General features: G+C 46.2%; 2 protein-coding genes across 3 annotated transcripts in view; both read right to left on the reverse strand.

Annotated features, from left to right (window-relative positions):
- Nucleotides 1-23,816, reverse strand: part of LOC143806153 (class I histocompatibility antigen, F10 alpha chain-like) — a 200,250-nt gene that overhangs the window by 44,775 nt on the left and 131,659 nt on the right. For both annotated transcript variants that reach the window (XM_077286144.1, XM_077286143.1), the window contains exon 3: nucleotides 19,784-20,062. In XM_077286144.1, coding sequence (XP_077142259.1) covers nucleotides 19,784-20,062 — 279 coding nt within the window. The remainder of the gene's footprint in view (nucleotides 1-19,783; nucleotides 20,063-23,816) is intronic.
- LOC143808952 (uncharacterized) lies at nucleotides 7,234-9,659 on the reverse strand. Its single transcript, XM_077292128.1, has 4 exons — nucleotides 9,609-9,659; nucleotides 8,336-8,477; nucleotides 8,095-8,242; nucleotides 7,234-8,015 (listed from the first exon to the last, which is right to left on the reverse strand). The coding sequence occupies exons 1-4, from the start codon at nucleotides 9,657-9,659 to the stop codon at nucleotides 7,373-7,375; spliced, it is 984 nt and encodes a 327-aa protein (XP_077148243.1). The 3' UTR covers nucleotides 7,234-7,372.

The following is a 23,816-nucleotide window of genomic DNA, read 5'->3' on the forward strand; positions in this document are numbered from 1 at the left end:
AGAGGATCACAATATACCTGGACGGTCTTACCACAAGGAGCACAGAACTCACCAAGTCATTTCTCTCAGGCCCTTGCCACTTGTCTACAGCCATGGAGAGAGATTAACCATCAAGTTGTCCTCCTTCAATATGTGGATGATCTCCTACTATGCTGTCCTAATCAGGCGACCGCTGAAGAGTCAAGTCTCAGTCTTCTTCTTCATCTTGCACAACAAAACTGTAAGGTGTCCCTCAACAAAGTCCAGTGGTGTCAGCCTAAAGTCGTGTTTTTAGGTCACTGTCTCTCTCCGAAATTGAAACACCTAACGGATGAAAGGAAGCTTGCTATTAAGACCATTCCTCTACCAAAAGGACCTAAGCAGTTACAAGCTTTTTTGGGACTTATCACATATTGTCGCCAATGGATTCCAGACGCCTCCAAGCTGATGCAACCGTTGTACGATGACCTTAAGACGTCAGCATTTCCACTATGTCCCAAATCTGTTGAAGCCTTCTATGCTCTTAAACAGGCCATACAGTCTGCACCAGCTCTTGGAATCCCAAATTATCAACTACCTTTTTACTTGTTTGTCAGTGAAGTAGCAGGACATGCTTCCGGAGTCCTAGCACAAAAACATGGGGGAAGAACAAGACCAATCGGCTACTACTCTGCCCGCCTGGACTCTGTGTCTCAAGCTTCCCCGACTTGCCTCAGAGCTGTTCATGCTGCACATATGCTTCTGGACAAAACTTCTGATATCATCTTAGGACATCCGGTTCTCTTAATGGCTCCACACGACATAAAAGCTATTCTAGGCCAGACTCAACCTAAACACCTGTCGCTACAGCGTCATATGAGACTCCAATGTTCCCTCTTGATTCCGGATAATGTCACTCTTGTCCGCTGCACCATCCTCAACCCGTCCACGCTGCTTCCTCTTTCCAGGGGGGATGTGGATGATGATACTGATGCTCTCGGAGAAGATGCCTCTACACACACAGAGGATCATGACTGTCTCGAACAAATGCAGGAAGAAGCAGCCTCCAAGAAAAACGTGTCTGAAGACCCACTCCCACATGCTGACCTGACGTTCTTCACTGATGGTTCCAGATTTGCAGATGAAACCGGAAGATTCCATACGGGGTATGCCGTGGTTACACATGACCAGGTCATCTCAGCTGGATCGCTACCACCGCACATGTCTGCACAAGAAGCGGAACTTAAAGCTTTGACGTTGGCTTGTCAGGAAGCGACGGAGAAGGTGGTCAACATCTACACGGATTCAAGATACGCTTTTGGAGTGGCTCATGACTTCGGCAGTATCTGGGCAGCCAGAGGATACCTAACGTCCAGTGGAACTCCTGTAAAACATGCTGCTATCATACAAGAACTTGTGGCCGCTCTAGATCTACCTTTGGAGGTTGCAGTGATCAAGATCAAAGCTCACGGGAGATTGGATTCTCCAGAAGCAAGGGGGAACTTCTTTGCTGACAAAACAGCAAAAACCTATGCTGTGGATCCATTTGGGAAAGAAAAAGCAGCGGTGTACGTGTCACAAGACACTGAAGAAGGGACTAAAGGCTCTCTTATGAGGATCATCCATCTACATCAAGACAAGACATCAGATGATGAGAAGAAGTCATGGCAAGAAGGAGGAGCTAAAAAGGATGAAGATGGAGTCTGGAGGATGAACAAAAAGGTCTGTCTACCCCGTAATCTGTACCCTTCAGTGACAGAATGGGCACACGGTATCACCCACAGAGGCAAGAATCAGATGAATGACCTAATTTGGAAGACTTATATGGCACCTGGAATCTCTACTGTTACCCAAAAATATTGCAAGTCCTGCCTTGTGTGTGCAACATGCAATCCAGCACCGCCTCAGAAAGTTACTCAGAAACATTTGGCTAAACCACTTTATCCCTTTCAGAGGATTCAGATTGATCACATTCAAATGCCAAAAGTAGGGAAGTACGAGTATGTACTGGTAGTGACTGACATGTTCTCAGGATGGCCCGAAGCCTATCCAGTAACAAACATGACTGCCAGAGTGACTGTTAAGAGACTGATGACTGAAGTAGTCTGCAGATATGGGGTCCCAGAGGTAATTGAGAGTGACCAAGGACCTGCGTTCACTGCAGCACTGACTAAGGAACTATGGACACTGGTGGGAGCGGATTTGGGTTTACATACTCCATATCACCCTCAGAGCAGTGGGAAAGTAGAAAGATTGAATGGCACCTTGAAAAATAAAATACTGAAAGCCAGTCAGGAGGTCAGACTCCCTTGGACAGACATTTTGCCCATTGCCTTATACTCAGTCAGAAACACTCCAAGGGGTCCCACTAAACTCACACCATACGAGATTCTTTTTGGGGGGCCTCCAAGGTTGGGTCAATATTTTCCACAACAGCTAGCCTTAGGAAGTGATACTTTGGTAAAATATGTCATTGCCCTTACTAAAGAACTGTCAGTAACACATGCACGAGTTTTATCATCCATTCCAGATCCAGATTCCATTGAAGGTACCCATACTTTCCAACCCGGTGACTACGTGCTGGTTAAGAAGTTCGTCAGAAAGACTTCCCTGGAGTTGAGATTTGAGGGTCCCTACCAAGTGCTCCTGACTACTCCTACTTCGGTCAAACTTGAAGGAAGACCGACGTGGATACACGCCTCTCACTGCAAGAAGTTCGTGCCACCATCAGAACCCTCTACATAATGTTGCATATCCTTTACTTTGTGTGTTGTGCCATTCTATACTCCTTTGTAGGAGCACAACAGGTCGCAATCACCCAAACTGGGGGGGTGATCACATTCTGGTACAATACTACTGCACACGTTGCTTCTTTTAAATTTGACTATTGTGATGTAGTACAGTGCGACACTAAGTGGGTTTCCTCACCTTCCACAATGAGTCAACCGGCACAGCTGAGATCAGGACAACAATATATATGTGTTACAGGTGATGGATGGGGACGAACATGTAGTTCATGGAGGGCGGTCGGGTGGAACACTGGTGAAGATTGGGGGTATAGACCAAACACAGCCTCAAGAAAACAGGACTCACAGGGCAAATCCCTACTCACTAGAATGACACTCTCCCGTACAAAAGTCCTCAAACCCTGTGATACCATTGGCCAATGCAACCCTTTAGTCCTCAACCTGGAGAACCCTCAACCTGGCGATAATGGCACCTATCTGCTGGGTACATATGTAAATGGTGTGTGTGCCAGTTGTGCCCATCTAGGTCAATTCATATTAGCAGATATAAAAGAAATGTCCCCAAAAGATAAAAATAAGCATTCAAACCCTCTTAACAAGGTGACAGCCATTGCAAACCCCACATTTGAAGATATTCTTGCCATTGAAACAGGATACACTGAGACCAACTTATGGTTGAAGTGGATGAAATATACAGCCAATCAATATAATAAATCTAATTGCTTTGTCTGTGCAGGAGCGAGACCCCACTTGGGATCTGTCCCTCTAGATCTACCCCCAGATGTGGAAAAATGTTTCCTGAGTCTGTTTACTAACAAATCCCTTGAGGAAACAAATTGCGAAAATTGGAAAAAGAAGTATCCCATAGTCTCAAAAACACCTAATCCAGGTGAAGGCATCACCATATACCCAGGAAAGTACACCTGTTACACTAATACTGAAGGGAGCATATTTTTGGGTAATTTCACAAAGGGATATTGCAGCAGATACAGTAATGCAAGCAGGGGGGACATGATTAACCAAACCCAGTCTATTTCTGATGTTTTCTGGATATGTGGAGACATGAAGATCAGAACTCATTTAGAAGGAGAGTGGATAGGAGAATGTACACTAGCCAAAGCCATAATGCCCTTCTACATAGCAGCAGAAGCTGAGGAAGCCCTAACTTCAGAAAATCTCCACAGAACAAAACGGGAAACAAATTTAGAACCAAGAGGCAGTTTTGACCCCCACACTTATATCGATGCTATAGGAGTCCCAAGGGGGGTACCAGATGAATTTAAAGCCAGGGATCAAGTCAAAGCAGGTTTTGAATCGTTTATCTTACCCCTAGTGACTATAAATAAAAATGTAGACTGGATCAATTACATCTATTATAATCAACAGAGATTTGTCAATTACACTAGAGAAGCTCTTCAAGGTTTGGCAGACCAACTAGGCCCTACATCAATAATGGCTTTCCAAAACAGAATGGCTCTTGACATGATATTGGCAGAAAAAGGAGGTGTTTGCAAAATGGTGAAATCTGCATGCTGTACCTATATTCCAGATAATACAGGTCCCACAGGGAAGGTTACAGTAGCCATAAAAAAACTGAACTCCCTACAAAAAGAATTAAAGAAAAATTCAGGTGTAGAAGATCCCTGGGACCAATACTTTTCATGGATGAAAGGGTGGCAGAGATGGCTAGCTCAGATAGGCGTAGTTATCCTCGTCGTCCTAATCGTTGCAGCTATTATTGTTTGTTGTGTTCTTCCCTGTGTAAGGAAAATGATCGAAAGAGGAGTAAAAACATCAGTGCCCATTTTCATAGCTCAGGAGGTGAGCTATTCTGCAGACATAGAACAGCTAGGCCCTCTACAGTCTTTTACAGTCCACAACTAGGCAGTCAGAGCAGCTGTATGCAAGTTTGTGCCTACTTCGGTCAGGATTGCTGAGCGCCTCCTGGATCCATCTCTCACATTGTAAACTTCTTAGACAGGTAGGGACAGAGTAGGATCTGACCTGCTTGTCAAAGTCCAGCTACAAAGGGAGGTTTTCCACAAGGGAAAACTTGTCTCAAACTGGTGAAAACTCCAATTCCCCCTCCCGGGCAAGACGGTCAGATCTAGGATGTAGACATCAGGGTTAGTCGCATGTGTATTTTACTCTAAGTAACCATGGAGATGGGAGATTGGAGAGTAATAGATCCAGCAGGTTGGGAAGTCCCGAGGACACTGGTAACGCGCTCCGATATACCTCCTCAGTATACCCATAATCGGTCACACATTCTCTGGTGTCTATAGCATCCATATTGTCATGAAGCCTCTGATGTCATAATAACACTTAACATCGATGGGTTAGGGAACCACGGTGGGATCAAGATAAAAGAAAAGGTTAATAAAGTATTTAGGGGGGACTGTTGAGGAGAGCCATAAGATCAAATACTTAATTAACCTCAACACATAAGGTAATGGAGGGAAGCAACCCATAACATGTATTGTTTAACCTTACATAAGTTTTCCTCAGACAAAGTAAGACACTTAAGATGGCTGCCATCTCCTCTACCAGAGCCGTGTGCTCAGGTATATGAACAATGAAGACACTGAAGATGGCTGCCATTTCCTGTTTCAGCAGACCATGCGGTCTGGTATCCAAGATGACGCCCACCCAGATGACCTCATGGATCCACCCACAGTGACGCCCACTTTGATGACCTCACGGACCAACCCACCTTGATGACCTCATGGATCCGCCCATGGACTTGCTCATGCCCAACCCACTAACCAATGGAATACATCCGATCACTCCCATTTTAGAACTAACCGAGCCCCCTTACAGGAGATATATAACATTGTGTTTGACTAATAAATCGCTTCTTGGAGCTGAGCCATACATTGATCAAGGAGAGTTACAGCTGACTGTGTCTGGTGTATTTCTTTAGTGCACATGATCAATATACATTAGGCCAGGAGTAGGCAACTAGAGAATTGAACATTTATATTAATTGTTCAACCATAATACTTCTAGCCTCCCATGGAGGCTATTGAAGCATGGCAAAAGTGAAAAAAAAAAGTTTTTAAAAATGTGAAAAAAATAAAAAAAACATAAAAGTTTAAATCACCCCCCTTTCGCCCCAATCAAAATAAATCAATAAAAAAAAAAAAAAACTACACATATTTGGTATCGCCGCGTTCAGAATCGCCCGATCTATCAATTAAAAAAAAGCATTAACCTGATCGCTAAATGGCGTAATGAGAAAAAAATTCGAAACGCCAGATTTACGTTTTTTTGGTCGCCACGACATTGCATTAAAATGCAATAACGGGCGATCAAAAGAACGTATCTACACCAAAATGCTATCATTAAAAACGCCAGCTCGGCACGCAAAAAATAAGCCCTCACCTGACCCCAGATCACGAAAAATGGAGACGCTACGAGTATCGGAAAATGGCGCAATTTTGTTTTGTTTTGTTTTTTGCAAAGTTTGGAATTTTTTTTCACCACTTAGGTGAAAAATAACCTAGTCATGTTAGGTGTCTATGAACTCGTAGTGACCTGGAGAATCATAATGGCAGGTCAGTTTTAGCATTTAGTGAACCTAGCAAAATAGGCAAGCAAAAAACAAGTGTGGGATTGCACTTTTTTTGCAATTTCACTGCACTTGGAATTTTTTTCCCGTTTTCTAGTACACGACATGCTAAAACCAATGATGTCGTTCAAAAGTACAACTCGTCCCGCAAAAAATAAGCCCTCACATGGCCAAATTGACGGAAAAATAAAAAAGTTATGGCTCTGGGAAGGAGGGGAGCGAAAAACGAAAACGGAAAAACGGAAAAAGCTCCGGGGGTGAAGGGGTTAAAGCACGTAAACAGCCAAAAAGGATTTGGGTGCATCCCATTCTGGAAGAACGTGACGAGAAGGGAACTTTTCAAAACCTATATCAGGACTTAAGAACGTAAGTTTGTACCCTGTTGGCCCCTAAAAATGTTTGGTCGGAAACATGCACCTTTTCTTCCAAAGCATGTTTTATTGCAACCTACTATCTTCCCCTTGCATCCCCCAATAGGGTATCCCTATAATCTCCTTCTTTGTAAGGGAACCTATAATATTTTTTTTCCGGTACTCCACATTGTTTGCTGTACGTTATTCCTGACACTCCTGTGAGTTCTTCTACCATAGATATAGAGTGCCTTCTATTCAGCAGTTCCCCTCGTAGTATATCTGATTTCTAGGGGGTGTCCTCTATTCATGGCAAGTGGGTGTTATGTAATGTGTATTTTTTGCCATGGTCGACAAATCAAAGAAGCAGACTACATCATAGTTAAAAGTTCAAATATTTATTTGTAGTAACTGTCAAAATTGAAAAACTTTTCTAATAAAATTGAGAATAGAATGATTTGTTGTTTTTTTTGTTATTAACAAAATTCCACACGGAAACACTGTAAACATCCCCAAAATGGGATTATAAACCTGTGGATGTCCAAGTCCACTCATTAATTGCCGCCAGGAGGGCATGCTTCCAGCTTTCATTAGTATTGCGCAAGGCCCTTTCCTCGTCACCACTGACGGTGAGTCATTCGGCACTTGCGCAACACTTATCAGAGCTGGAAACATGCCCTCTTGGCGGAAACTGAGGAGTGGACTTGGACATCATGGCGTTTTAAACATGAAAAGCAACATTATGCCTACTGGTCCTCATATAGGCTTTGTGAATATGAGTAGTAGCTCCAGTCTGGATGGTGTTCTTCAGACTGGGCTACTACTCTGGATGTTGGTGCACCTGCAGCAGCACTTGGAGCAGATGGCAGAGGTCTATTAAATGCTGCTGCAGGTGCAAGAGGAGTCGGCGTCGGTGGATGCCAGATGTGGTTTAGTGAACAAACCATTTCTTCAAAGGTTGGATTTATATGCGGATACTTCTTAAAACATGTCACCGCCATTGAAAGATACGTCATGCAGGAGTCCTGGACCTCGGGGGACAGAGTACGCATTCTGGAAGCTAGAGCGGTTCCATATGCTGAGAATTGATCCTCTTCAGGTTGGCGGTCAATTAGAGAAATTGCCCTTGCCAAGGCAGCCGTCTCCTCATCCTCCTTTGAAGAGCCTCTTTTCCTCTTCCTCTGTGTTGAGGCTGGAGGTGGAGGTGGTGTTGGTGGCGGCGATGCCAATGAACTAGTCTCGGAGAGGGGCATATCATCATTTTGGGTAGAAGGGTCAGGCCTTGGCTCATTTGGAAGAGAGCTGGTAGCAGGCTGTGAAGCATGTTCATACACTGGAGTTGTTGCTGTGGCCGGGATTTCGGTCATCGGCTGGACATTGCCTATGGTTCTGTAAAGAGAAACATCAAAACAATAGTTTTAATACATTTTATTTTCTATTCAAAATTAAAAACGTTACTGATACTTACGGTCGGTAATGTAGACTGCCGTTTAAAAATTGGAGTTCCTGTTCAAAACGCCCTTGAGAAGCAGGTGCCGCAGAGCCACTTGGTGCTTCTGACCGTGACCGTGTAAATCTGTCCCTCACCGACCTCCAGCGGGTTTTCAAGGCTGAAACTAAAAAGTGAAAAATTGAACCTATTAATATACTATTCAACTAGATACAGACAAGAAATTCAAAAATACTCCTCCAAAATGGAAAATATTTACCAATTTCTTTTTGCCGCTCCTTTGTGTATGACTCGTACAGGGCATAGAGGGTAACACAGACCTTGTGCCAGGAAGCAGTTTTTGTATATTTGTTGGAAAACTCCCGGCACCCCTTATCCCAAAGACATGGGAAGTTTTGAACCTAAAAAAGGTCAAACATTAACTACTATTAGTTATACACACAAAATTTGACAAACTTGATAGAGGCAGAAAAAGTAACACAGGCTGCTGAGGAATGACAACCCCAACTGCTTGTTATTACCTTCACACGCATACGGGACACACACGCACAGGGGACACACACGCACAGGGGACAGAAAATCCGGTGAAGAGCTTTTTTTTTAATAAACATTTTGCTAGGTTTAAAACTAAATTGGAAATAAATAGGGTTTCAACGCAGGGCGCAGAGAACGCAGCAAGTTGCGTATTTAAGTGCCACGTGCCACGTATTTCAGTGCCACATGCCACGTATTTAAGTGCCACGTATTTAAGTGCCACGTGCCACGTATTTCAGTGCCACTGAAATAAAAGTGCCACGTATTTCATTGCCACGTATCACGTATTTCGGTGCCACGTGCCACGTATTTAAGTGCCACGTGCCACGTATTTCAGTGCCACGTGCCACGTATTTAAGTGCTACGTGCCACGTATTTAAGTGCCACGTATTTCATTGCCACGTATCACGTATTTCGGTGCCACGTGCCACGTATTTAAGTGCCACGTATTTAAGTGCCACGTATTTCAGTGCCACGTATCACGTATTTCGGTGCCACGTGCCACGTATTTCAGTGCCACGTGCCACTGAAATAAAAGTGCCACGTATTTCATTGCCACGTATCACGTATTTCGGTGCCACGTGCCACGTATTTAAGTGCCACGTATTTAATTGCCACGTATCACGTATTTCGGTGCCACGTATTTAAGTGCCACGTGCCACGTAATTCAGTGCCACGTGTCACGTATTTAAGTGCCACGTATTTAAGCATCCATTTTTTTTGCTTTCTGTATGTAGTGCAGACATGCTGCCACTACATACAGTGCACGGGGGACACACACACACACACACATACATACACACAAGGGGCGGGGGCGGGGGGGACACGGCACACACACAGGGCGCACACGGCACACACACAGTGGGGGGACACACGCACAGGGGGGGCACACACACAGTGGGGGGACACACACGGCACACACACAGTGGGGGGGACACACGCACAGGGGGGACACACACGGCACACGCACAGGGGGCACACACACGGGGGATACTTACCGTCTCGATTAGCAGCTCCACTTTTATGCTCATTCTGTTGAAGGACTCCATGCTGCTTCACTGGGGGGCGGGGGCTTCCCTCTTCCTGTCCGACGTCACGTCCGGTCCTGGGTGTCAACCCCTCCGTACAAAGACGCCGACACCCAGGACAAAGGCGCTGTGTGTGTAAGGTAATATGGGGCCCTATGGGGATACGCAGACACGCCGCTGCGTAAAGAATTGACATGTCAATTCTTTTTACGCCGGCGTGTTTGCAGACAAAAGCGCCGCGTTTTTTTGCGGTGTGTCTGAACGGCAAAGTGAATTTCTCATTCACTTTGCCGGCAGACGAAAATGACATTGCGCGTTTTTGAAAAGCGCCCGCAAAATAGCGCTCAAAAATGCGCTATGTCTGAAAGTAGCCTAATACTGACAGCAGAGCGGAGTGTAATACTGACAGCAGAGCGGAGCAGCGGAGTGTAATACTGACAGCAGAGCGGAGCAGCGGAGTGTAATACTGACAGCAGAGCGGAGTGTAATACTGACAGCAGAGCGGAGGAGCGGAGTGTAATACTGACAGCAGAGCGGAGGAGCGGAGTGTAATACTGACAGCAGAGCGGAGCAGCGGAGTGTAATACTGACAGCAGAGCGGAGGAGCGGAGTGTAATACTGACTGCAGAGCGGAGGAGCGGAGTGTAATACTGACAGCAGAGCGGAGTGTAATACTGACAGCAGAGCGGAGTGTAATACTGACAGCAGAGCGGAGCAGCGGAGTGTAATACTGACAGCAGAGCGGAGCAGCGAAGTGTAATACTGACAGCAGAGCGGAGCAGCGGAGTGTAATACTGACAGCAGAGCGGAGCAGCGGAGTGTAATACTGACAGCAGAGCGGAGGAGCGGAGTGTAATACTGACAGCAGAGCGGAGTGTAATACTGACAGCAGAGCGGAGCAGCGGAGTGTAATACTGACAGCAGAGCGGAGCAGCGGAGTGTAATACTGACAGCAGAGCGGAGCAGCGGAGTGTAATACTGACAGCAGAGCGGAGCAGCAGAGTGTAATTCTGACAGCAGAGCGGAGCGTAATACTGACAGCAGAGCGGAGGGGTGGAGTGTAATACTGACAGCAGAGAAGAGCAGCGGAGTGTAAAACTGACAGCAGAGCGGAGTGTAATACTGACAGCAGAGCGGAGCACCGGAGTGTAATACTGACAGCAGAGCGGAGCACCGGAGTGTAATACTGACAGCAGAGCGGAGCACCGGTGTGTAATACTGACAGCAGAGCGGAGCACCGGAGTGTAATACTGACAGCAGAGCGGAGTGTAATACTGACAGCAGAGCGGAGCAGCGGAGTGTAATACTGACAGCAGAGCGGAGCAGCGGAGTGTAATACTGACAGCAGAGCGGAGCAGCGGAGTGTAATACAGACAGCAGAGCGGAGCAGCGGAGTGTAATACTGACAGCAAAGCGGAGGGGTGGAGTGTAATACTGACAGCAGAGCGGAGGGGTGGAGTGTAATACTGACAGCAGAACGGAGTGTACTACTGACAGCAGAGCGGAGCAGCGGAGTGTAATACTGACAGCAGAGCGGAGCAGCGGAGTGTAATACTGACAGCAGAGCGGAGCAGCGGAGTGTAATACTGACAGCAGAGCGGAGGAGCGGAGTGTAATACTGACAGCAGAGCGGAGTGTAATACTGACAGCAGAGCGGAGCAGCGGAGTGTAATACTGACAGCAGAGCGGAGCAGCGGAGTGTAATACTGACAGCAGAGCGGAGCAGCGGAGTGTAATACTGACAGCAGAGCGGAGCAGCAGAGTGTAATTCTGACAGCAGAGCGGAGCGTAATACTGACAGCAGAGCGGAGGGGTGGAGTGTAATACTGACAGCAGAGAAGAGCAGCGGAGTGTAAAACTGACAGCAGAGCGGAGTGTAATACTGACAGCAGAGCGGAGCACCGGAGTGTAATACTGACAGCAGAGCGGAGCACCGGAGTGTAATACTGACAGCAGAGCGGAGCACCGGTGTGTAATACTGACAGCAGAGCGGAGCACCGGAGTGTAATACTGACAGCAGAGCGGAGTGTAATACTGACAGCAGAGCGGAGCAGCGGAGTGTAATACTGACAGCAGAGCGGAGCAGCGGAGTGTAATACTGACAGCAGAGCGGAGCAGCGGAGTGTAATACAGACAGCAGAGCGGAGCAGCGGAGTGTAATACTGACAGCAAAGCGGAGGGGTGGAGTGTAATACTGACAGCAGAGCGGAGGGGTGGAGTGTAATACTGACAGCAGAACGGAGTGTACTACTGACAGCAGAGCGGAGCAGCGGAGTGTAATACTGACAGCAGAGTGGAGCAGCGGAGTGTAATACTGACAGCAGAGCGAGCAGCGGAGTGTAATACTGACAGCAGAGCGAGCAGCGGAGTGTAATACTGACAGCAGAGCGAGCAGCGGAGTGTAATACTGACAGCAGAGCGAGCAGCGGAGTGTAATACTGACAGCAGAGCGAGCAGCGGAGTGTAATACTGACAGCAGAGAAAGCAGCGGAGTGTAATACTGACAGCAGAGCGAGCAGCGGAGTGTAATACTGACAGCAGAGCGAGCAGCGGAGTGTAATACTGACAGCAGAGCGAGCAGCGGAGTGTAATACTGACAGCAGAGCGAGCAGCGGAGTGTAATACTGACAGCAGAGAAGAGCAGCGGAGTGTAATACTGACAGCAGAGCGGAGGAGCGGAGTGTAATACTGACTGCAGAGCGGAGGAGCGGAGTGTAATACTGACAGCAGAGCGGAGTGTAATACTGACAGCAGAGCGGAGCAGCGGAGTGTAATACTGACAGCAGAGTGGAGCAGCGAAGTGTAATACTGACAGCAGAGCGGAGCAGCGGAGTGTAATACTGACAGCAGAGCGGAGCAGCGGAGTGTAATACTGACAGCAGAGCGGAGGAGCGGAGTGTAATACTGACAGCAGAGCGGAGTGTAATACTGACAGCAGAGCGGAGCAGCGGAGTGTAATACTGACAGCAGAGCGGAGCAGCGGAGTGTAATACTGACAGCAGAGCGGAGCAGCGGAGTGTAATACTGACAGCAGAGCGGAGCAGCAGAGTGTAATTCTGACAGCAGAGCGGAGCGTAATACTGACAGCAGAGCGGAGGGGTGGAGTGTAATACTGACAGCAGAGAAGAGCAGCGGAGTGTAAAACTGACAGCAGAGCGGAGTGTAATACTGACAGCAGAGCGGAGCACCGGAGTGTAATACTGACAGCAGAGCGGAGCACCGGAGTGTAATACTGACAGCAGAGCGGAGCACCGGTGTGTAATACTGACAGCAGAGCGGAGCACCGGAGTGTAATACTGACAGCAGAGCGGAGCACCGGAGTGTAATACTGACAGCAGAGCGGAGCACCGGAGTGTAATACTGACAGCAGAGCGGAGTGTAATACTGACAGCAGAGCGGAGCAGCGGAGTGTAATACTGACAGCAGAGCGGAGCAGCGGAGTGTAATACTGACAGCAGAGCGGAGCAGCGGAGTGTAATACAGACAGCAGAGCGGAGCAGCGGAGTGTAATACTGACAGCAAAGCGGAGGGGTGGAGTGTAATACTGACAGCAGAGCGGAGGGGTGGAGTGTAATACTGACAGCAGAGCGGAGGAGTGGCGTGTAATACTGAAAGCAGAGAGGAGCAGCAGAGTGTAATACTGACAGCAGAGCGGAGCAGCGGAGTGTAATACTGACAGCAGAACGGAGTGTACTACTGACAGCAGAGCGGAGCAGCGGAGTGTAATACTGACAGCAGAGTGGAGCAGCGGAGTGTAATACTGACAGCAGAGCGAGCAGCGGAGTGTAATACTGACAGCAGAGCGAGCAGCGGAGTGTAATACTGACAGCAGAGCGAGCAGCGGAGTGTAATACTGACAGCAGAGCGAGCAGCGGAGTGTAATACTGACAGCAGAGCGAGCAGCGGAGTGTAATACTGACAGCAGAGAGAGCAGCGGAGTGTAATACTGACAGCAGAGCGAGCAGCGGAGTGTAATACTGACAGCGGAGCGAGCAGCGGAGTGTAATACTGACAGCAGAGAAGAGCAGCGGAGTGTAATACTGACAGCAGAGCGGAGCAGCGGAGTGTAATACTGACAGCAGAGCGGATCAGCGGAGTGTAATACTGACAGCAGAGCGGAGCAGCGGAGTGTAATACTGACAGCAGAGCGGAGCAGCGGAGTGTAATACTGACAGCAGAGCGGAGCAGCGGAGTGTAATACTGACAGCAGAGCGGAGCACCGGAGTGTAATACTGACAGCAGAGCGGAGGAGCGGAGTGTAATACTGACAGCAGAGCGGAGCAGCGGAGTGTAATACTGACAGCAGAGCAGAGTGTAATACTGACAGCGGAGCAGCGGAGTGTAATACTGACAGCAGAGCGGAGCAGCGGAGTGTAATACTGACAGCAGAGCGGAGCAGCGGAGTGTAATACTGACAGCAGAGCGGAGCAGCGGAGTGTAATACTGGCAGCAGAGCGGAGCAGCGGAGTGTAATACTGACAGCAGAGCGGAGCAGCGGAGTGTAATACTGACAGCAGAGCGGAGCAGCGGAGTGTAATACTGAGAGCAGAGCGGAGCAGCCGAGTGTAATACTGACAGCAGAGCGGAGCAGCCGAGTGTAATACTGACAGCAGAGCGGAGCAGCGGAGTGTAATACTGACAGCAGAGCGGAGTGTAATACTGACAGCAGAGCGGAGCAGCGGAGTGTAATACTGACAGCAGAGCGGAGCAGCGGAGTGTAATACTGACAGCAGAGCGGAGCAGCGGAGTGTAATACTGACAGCAGAGCGGAGCAGCGGAGTGTAATACTGACAGCAGAGCGGAGCAGCGGAGTGTAATACTGACAGCAGAGCGGAGGAGCGGAGTGTAATACTGACAGCAGAGCGGAGTGTAATACTGACAGCAGAGCGGAGCAGCGGAGTGTAATACTGACAGCAGAGCGGAGCAGCGGAGTGTAATACTGACAGCAGAGCGGAGCAGCGGAGTGTAATAGTGACAGCAGAGCGGAGCAGCGGAGTGTAATACTGACAGCAGAGTGGAGCAGCGGAGTGTAATACTGACAGCAGAGCGGAGCAGCGGAGTGTAATACTGACAGCAGAGCGGAGCAGCGGAGTGTAATACTGACAGCAGAGCGGAGCAGCGGAGTGTAATACTGACAGCAGAGCGAGCAGCGGAGTGTAATACTGACAGCAGAGAAAGCAGCGGAGTGTAATACTGACAGCAGAGCGAGCAGCGGAGTGTAATACTGACAGCAGAGCGGAGTGTAATACTGACAGCAGAGCGGAGGAGCGGAGTGTAATACTGACAGCAGAGCGGAGGAGCGGAGTGTAATACTGACAGCAGAGCGGAGCAGCGGAGTGTAATACTGACTGCAGAGCGGAGGAGCGGAGTGTAACACTGACAGCAGAACGGAGTGTAGTACTGACAGCAGAGCGGAGCAGCGGAGTGTAACACTGATAGCAGAGCGGAGTGTAATACTGACAGCAGAGCGGAGCAGCGGAGTGTAATACTGACAGCAGAGTGGAGCAGCGGAGTGTAATACTGACAGCAGAGCGAGCAGCGGAGTGTAATACTGACAGCAGAGCGAGCAGCGGAGTGTAATACTGACAGCAGAGCGAGCAGCGGAGTGTAATACTGACAGCAGAGCGAGCAGCGGAGTGTAATACTGACAGCAGAGCGAGCAGCGGAGTGTAATACGGACAGCAGAGAAAGCAGCGGAGTGTAATACTGACAGCAGAGCGAGCAGCGGAGTGTAATACTGACAGCGGAGCGAGCAGCGGAGTGTAATACTGACAGCAGAGAAGAGCAGCGGAGTGTAATACTGACAGCAGAGCGGAGCAGCGGAGTGTAATACTGACAGCAGAGCGGATCAGCGGAGTGTAATACTGACAGCAGAGCGGAGCAGCGGAGTGTAATACTGACAGCAGAGCGGAGCAGCGGAGTGTAATACTGACAGCAGAGCGGAGCAGCGGAGTGTAATACTGACAGCAGAGCGGAGCACCGGAGTGTAATACTGACAGCAGAGCGGAGGAGCGGAGTGTAATACTGACAGCAGAGCGGAGCAGCGGACTGTAATACTGACAGCAGAGCGGAGTGTAATACTGACAGCAGAGCGGAGCAGCGGAGTGTAATACTGACAGCAGAGCGGAGCAGCGGACTGTAATACTGACAGCAGAGCGGAGTGTAATACTGACAGCAGAGCGGAGCAGCGGAGTGTAATACTGACAGCAGAGCGGAGCAGCGGAGTGTAATACTGACAGCAGAGCGGAGCAGCGGAGTGTAATACTGACAGCAGAGCGGAGCAGCGGAGTGTAATACTGAGAGCAGAGCGGAGCAGCGGAGTGTAATACTGACAGCAGAGCGGAGCAGCCGAGTGTAATACTGACAGCAGAGCGGAGCAGCCGAGTGTAATACTGACAGCAGAGCGGAGCAGCCGAGTGTAATACTGACAGCAGAGCGGAGCAGCCGAGTGTAATACTGACAGCAGAGCGGAGCAGCGGAGTGTAATACTGACAGCAGAGCGGAGCAGCGGAGTGTAATACTGACAGCAGAGCGGAGCAGCGGAGTGTAATACTGACAGCAGAGCGGAGCAGCGGAGTGTAATACTGACAGCAGAGCGGAGCAGCGGAGTGTAATACTGACAGCAGAGCGGAGCAGCGGAGTGTAATACTGACAGAAGAGCGGAGCAGCGGAGTGTAATACTGACAGCAGAGCGGAGCAGCGGAGTGTAATACTGACAGCAGAGCGGAGCAGCGGAGTGTAATACTGACAGCAGAGTGGAGCAGTGGAGTGTAATACTGACAGCAGAGCGGAGCAGCGGAGTTTAATACTGACAGCAGAGCGGAGCAGCGGAGTGTAATACTGACAGCAGAGCGGAGCAGCGGAGTGTAATACTGACAGCAGAGCGGAGCAGCGGAGTGTAATACTGACAGCAGAGCGGAGCAGCGGAGTGTAATACTGACAGCAGAGCGGAGCAGCGGAGTGTAATACTGACAGCAGAGCGGAGCAGCGGAGTGTAATACTGACAGCAGAGCGGAGCAGCGGAGTGTAATACTGACAGCAGAGCGGAGCAGCGGAGTGTAATCTGCTCTCACTCTCCAGTAATGTAACGGCAGCCGTATATATCCGCACACTGGACTTTGGCTGCTGTCACTATGTGGGGATTTGCCAGGACACAGAGCATTCAGGGTAAGGCCACATTCACATGTCCAGTATTTTACCTCAGTATTTGTAGCTAAGACCAAGAGAGGAACAATCAGAGGAGAAGTATAATAGACAGATGTAATCACTCACGGTTTAAAAATATTGATGTAAAATTCTGTGACCGTGGCCTTATAACGGCGCTCACTGATAGGCCGGCGTCACACTAGCGAGTTTTACAGACGTAAGAGCGCAGAAAATACGTCCGTAAAACTCGCCAAACAAACGGCACAATTATTCTCAATGGGGCTGCTCCTATCAGCCGTATATTACGGTTCAGTATTATACGGCTTTCTACGGCCGTACTAAATCACAGCATGCTGCGTTTGTCAGCGTATTGCGCAAATAATACGCCAATGAAAGTCTATGGGGGCGAGAAAAATACGGATTCCACACGGACCAGCAGTGTGACTTGCGAGAAATACGCAGCGGTGTTAGTGAAAAGTCGGTAATTCAATTGCCGGCTTTTCATTTCTCCTTCCCAAACCCGACAGGATATGAGACATGGTTTACATACAGTAAACCATGTCATATCCCCCTTTTTTTGCATATTCCACACTACTAATGTTAGTAGTGTGTATGTGCAAAATTTGGGCGCTGTAGCTGCTAAAATAAAGGGTTAAATGGCGGAAAAAATTGGCGTGGGCTCCCGCGTAATTTTCTCCGCCAGAGCGGTAAAGCCAGTGACTGACGGCAGATATTAATAGCCAGGAGAGGGTCCATGGTTATTGGCCCCCCCGTGGCTACAAACATCTGCCCCCAGCCACCCCAGAAAAGGCACATCTGGAAGATGCGCCTATTCTGGCACTTGGCCACTCTCTTCCCACTCCCGTGTAGCGGTGGGATATGGGGTAATGAAGGGTTAATGCCACCTTGCTATTGTAAGGTGACATTAAGCCAGATTAATAATGGAGAGGCGTCAATTATGACACCTATCCATTATTAATCTAATTGTCTGAAAGGGTTAAAAAACACACACACGTTATTAAAAAGTATTTTAATGAAATAAACACACAGGTTGTTTTAATATTTTATTGCTCTCTCAATCCATCCGGAACACCCTCGCTTGGCAAAATAATAAACCAACAATATACATACCTTCTGATGAACTGTCAGGTCCCACGAAGTAAATCCATCTGAAGGGGTTAAATCATTTTATAGCCAGGAGCTGTGCTAAAGCACTCGCTCGTGCCTGTAATCCCCGGGTGCTGAAAGGAAATCAGGGTGATCTGTACTTACATTGAGTTGCGGTGAGGCGCCCTCTGGTGGATGTTCTCATGAACTGGAGCCTTGGAAAAGTTCCCACGCTCGAGTTCATATGAGTTCATCCAGCAGGGGCGCATCACCGCAACTCAATGTAAGTACAGATCACCCTGATTTCCTTTCAGCACCCGGGGATTACAGGCACGAACGAGTGCTTTAGCACAGCTCCTGGATATAAAATGATTTAACCCCTACAGATGGATTTACTTCGTGGGACCTGACAGTTCATCAGAAGGTACGTATATTGTTGGTTTATTATTTTGCCAAGCGAGGGTGTTCCGGATGGATTGAGAGAGCAATAAAATATTAAAATAACCTGTGTGTTTATTTCATGAAAATACTTTTTAATAACTTGTGTGTGTTTTTTAACCCTTTCAGACAATTGGGATTAATAATGGATAGGTGTCATAATTGACGCCTCTCCATTATTAACCTGGCTTAATGTCACCTTACAATAGCAAGGTGACATTAACCCTTCATTACCCCATATCCCACCGCTACACGGGAGTGGGAAGAGAGTGCCCAAGTGGCAGAATAGGCGCATCTTCCAGATGTGCCTTTTCTGGGGTGGCTGGGGGCAGATGTTTGTAGCCAGGGGGGGCCAATAACCATGGACCCTCTCCTGGCTATTAATATCTGCCCTCAGTCACTGGCTTTACCATTCTGGCGGAGAAAATTGTGCGGGAGCCCACGCCAATTTTTTCTGCCATTTAACCCTTTAATTTAGCAGCTACAGCGGCCAAATTTTGCACATACACACTACTAACATTAGTAGTGTGGAATATGCAAAAAAAGGGATATGACATGGTTTACTGTATGTAAACCATGTCTCATATCATGTCGGGTTTGGGAAGGAGAAATGAAAAGCCGGCAATTGAATTACCGACTTTTCACATAGATCGCGCTGAATGAAATCTAAATACAGAATATATATATATGTGTCTCCATGACATATATATATATATATATATATATATATATATATATATATATATACACTGTATATATGTTTGCCCGAACATTTGAGCACATAAATCCATTAGATGTCGGTTTTGCAAGCCTGCGCAAAAATCTCGCAGTACGGATGCCATACGGATTACATACGGAGGATGCCATGCGCAAAATACGCTGACACACCCTGACTACGGATCAATATTTTGGGAACATTTCTCCGTATTACGGCCGTAAAAAACGGACCGTATTGTCTTACGCCGAGTGTGACGTCGGCCATAGAGGTGACGGATTATTCAGAATTTTATCTATTTCCCTACAGATCCAATCACACAGCGACCACCAGAGAATGCACAGTGACAGCGCACACTGCAGAGGAGAGAGACGACTGACTGGTGGGACTGACCAGGAGCCGCGTCTCTAGACAACAGGCCCCGCCCTGTCTCCTCCCTCACATGCCTGACCAATGATCGCGTAGCTCAGTCTAATGCGAAAGTGCTGATTGGTCAGCGTTCTTCTGCACGTCCCGCCCCCTTTATTCACCGCCCGCAGATAGTTATTTATCGTTAATTAAAATGTCCTTCCCCCGGTGTGAGGCAGCAGCGGCCTCTATAAGTGCCCCCCAGTACTGCCCTCTATAGGTGCCCCCCAGTACTGCCATCTATGAGTGCCTTTCCCCGCTGCACAGTGCTGCCCCCCAAAGCGGCCATGTCCCTGCAGCAGGCGGCGGAGCTGCGGTGCTGAGCGCTCACCTCTCCTCTCCAGATCTTCTCTCCCGTTCTCCACATGTTTCTGCAGCCATTCTATACAGATATTCTCCAGGTAATTTTTCTCTCTCTCCCCCACTTGTACTTCCGGACTGTTCCATCTCTGTGTGGTGATCTGCGCCTGCGCCATAGTGGGGACATATGTCCATGTCCGTGTGTCCAGCGCCATAAACTCTCTCCCGTCATATCCGTACTGTATGTATCCAGTGATGGAGCCGTCATCTGTCCGCTCACAGCCGTACATCTGCTGGAAGGAATGGAAACCTGCACACAACACAGGGACACGTTACATAGGGCACATATATAATGTATGTACAGTGATATGTACGATGTGTGACATGTTACATAGGACACATATGTAATGTATGTACAGTGATATGTGCGATGTGTGACATGTTACATAGGGCACATATATAATGTATGTACAGTGATATGTACGATGTGACATGTTACATAGGGCACATATATAATGTATGTACAGTGATATGTACGATGTGACATGTTACATAGGGCACATATATAATGTATGTACAGTGATATGTACGATGTGTGACAGAGCACATATATAATGTATGTACAGTGATATGTACGATGTGTGACGTGTTACATAGGGCACATATATAATGTATGTACAGTGATATGTACGATGTGTGACATGTTACATAGGGCACATATATAATGTATGTACAGTGATATGTACGATGTGTGACGTGTTACATAGAGCACATATATAATGTATGTACAGTGACATGTACGATGTGTGTGACATGTTACATAGGGCACATATATAATGTATGTACAGTGATATGTACGATGTGTGTGACATGTTACATAGGGCACATATATAATGTATGTACAGTGATATGTACGATGTGTGACATGTTACATAGGGCACATATATAATGTATGTACAGTGATATGTGCGATGTGTGACATGTTACATAGGGCACATATATAATGTATGTACAGTGATATGTACGATGTGTGACGTGTTACATAGAGCACATATATAATGTATGTACAGTGATATGTACGATGTGTGACATGTTACATAGGGCACATATATAATGTATGTACAGTGATATGTACGATGTGTGACATGTTACATAGGGCACATATATAATGTATGTACAGTGATATGTATATATAATGTATGTACAGTGATATGTACGATGTGTGACGTGTTACATAGGGCACATATATAATGTATGTACAGTGATATGTACGATGTGTGACATGTTACATAGGGCACATATATAATGTATGTACAGTGATATGTACGATGTGTGACGTGTTACATAGGGCACATATATAATGTATGTACAGTGATATGTACGATGTGTGACATGTTACATAGGGCACATATATAATGTATGTACAGCGATATGTACGATGTGTGACGTGTTACATAGGGCACATATATAATGTATGTACAGTGATATGTACGATGTGTGACATGTTACATAGGGCACATATATAATGTATGTACAGTGATATGTACGATGTGTGACATGTTACATAGAGAGCACATATATAATGTATGTACAGTGATATGTACGATGTGTGACATGTTACATAGGTCACATATATAATGTATGTACAGTTATATGTACGATGTGTGACATGTTACATAGGGCACATATATAATGTATGTACAGTGATATGTACGATGTGTGATATGTTACATAGGGCACATATATAATGTATGTACAGTGATATGTACGATGTGTGACATGTTACATAGGGCACATATATAATGTATGTACAGCGATATGTACGATGTGACATGTTACATAGGGCACATATATAATGTATGTACAGTGATATGTACGATGTGTGACATGTTACATAGAGCACATATATAATGTATGTACAGCGATATGTACGATGTGTGACATGTTACATAGGGCACATATATAATGTATGTACAGTGATATGTACGATGTGTGACATGTTACATAGAGCACATATATAATGTATGTACAGTGATATGTACGATGTGTGACATGTTACATAGGGCACATATAATGTATGTACAGTGACATGTACGGTGTGTGACATGTTACATAGGGCACATATATAATGTATGTACAGTGACATGTACGGTGTGTGACATGTTACATAGGGCACATATATAATGTATGTACAGTGATATGTACGATGTGTGACATGTTACATAGGACACATATATAATGTATGTACAGTGATATGTACGATGTGTGACATGTTACATAGGGCACATATATAATGTATGAACAGTGACATGTACGATGTGTGTGACATGTTACATAGGGCACATATATAATGTATGTACAGAGATATGTACGATGTGTGACATGTTACATAGGGCACATATATAATGTATGTACAGTAATATGTACGATGTGTGACGTGTTACATAGGGCACATATATAATGTATGTACAGAGATATGTACGATGTGTGACATGTTACATAGGGCACATATATAATGTATGTACAGTGATATGTACGATGTGTGACATGTTACATAGGGCACATATATAATGTATGTACAGCGATATGTACGATGTGTGACATGTTACATAGAGCACATATATAATGTATGTACAGTGATATGTACGATGTGTGACAGGTTACATAGAGCACATATATAATGTATGTACAGTGATATGTACGATGTGTGACATGTTACATAGGGCACATATATAATGTATGTACAGCGATATGTACGATGTGTGACATGTTACATAGGGCACATATATAATGTATGTACAGTGACATGTACGATGTGTTACATAGGGCAGATATATAATGTATCTACAGTGACATGTACGATGTGTGACGTGTTACATAGGGCACATATATAATGTATGTACAGTGATATGTACGATGTGTGACATGTTACATAGGGCACATATATAATGTATGTACAGAGATATGTACGATGTGTGACATGTTACATAGGGCACATATATAATGTATGTACAGTGATATGTGCGATGTGTGACATGTTACATAGGGCACATATATAATGTATGTACAGTGACATGTACGATGTGTGACATGTTACATAGGGCACATATATAATGTATGTACAGTGATATGTACGATGTGTGACATGTTACATAGGGCACATATATAATGTATGTACAGTGATATGTACGATGTGTGACATGTTACATAGGGCACATATATAATGTATGTACAGTGATATGTACGATGTGTTACATGTTACATAGAGCACATATATAATGTATGTACAGTGATATGTACGATGTGTGACATGTTACATAGGACACATATATAATGTATGTACAGTGACATGTACGATGTGTGACATGTTACATAGGGCACATATATAATGTATGTACAGTGATATGTACGATGTGTGACATGTTACATAGGGCACATATATAATGTATGTACAGCGATATGTACGATGTGTGACATGTTACATAGGGCACATATATAATGTATGTACAGCATATATAATGTATGTACAGCGATATATACGATGTGTGACATGTTACATAGGGCACATATATAATGTATGTACAGAGATATGTACGATGTGTGACATGTTACATAGGGCACATATAGAATGTATGTACAGCGATATGTACGATGTGTGACATGTTACATAGGGCACATATATAATGTATGTACAGAGTTATGTACGATGTGTGACGTGTTACATAGAGCACATATATAATGTATGTACAGTGATATGTATGTGTGACATGTTACATAGGGCACATATATAATGTATGTAAAGCGATATGTACGATGTGTGACATGTTACATAGGGCACATATATAATGTATGTACAGTGATATGTACGATGTGTGACATGTTACATAGGGCACATATATAATGTATGTACAGTGACATGTACGATGTGTTACATAGGGCAGATATATAATGTATCTACAGTGACATGTACGATGTGTGACATGTTACATAGGGCACATATATAATATATGTACAGTGATATGTACGATGTGTGATATGTTACATAGGGCACATATATAATGTAT

Source organism: Ranitomeya variabilis, chromosome 2, assembly GCF_051348905.1.
Source record: "Ranitomeya variabilis isolate aRanVar5 chromosome 2, aRanVar5.hap1, whole genome shotgun sequence".
NCBI classification, from domain to species: Eukaryota; Metazoa; Chordata; class Amphibia; order Anura; family Dendrobatidae; genus Ranitomeya; species Ranitomeya variabilis.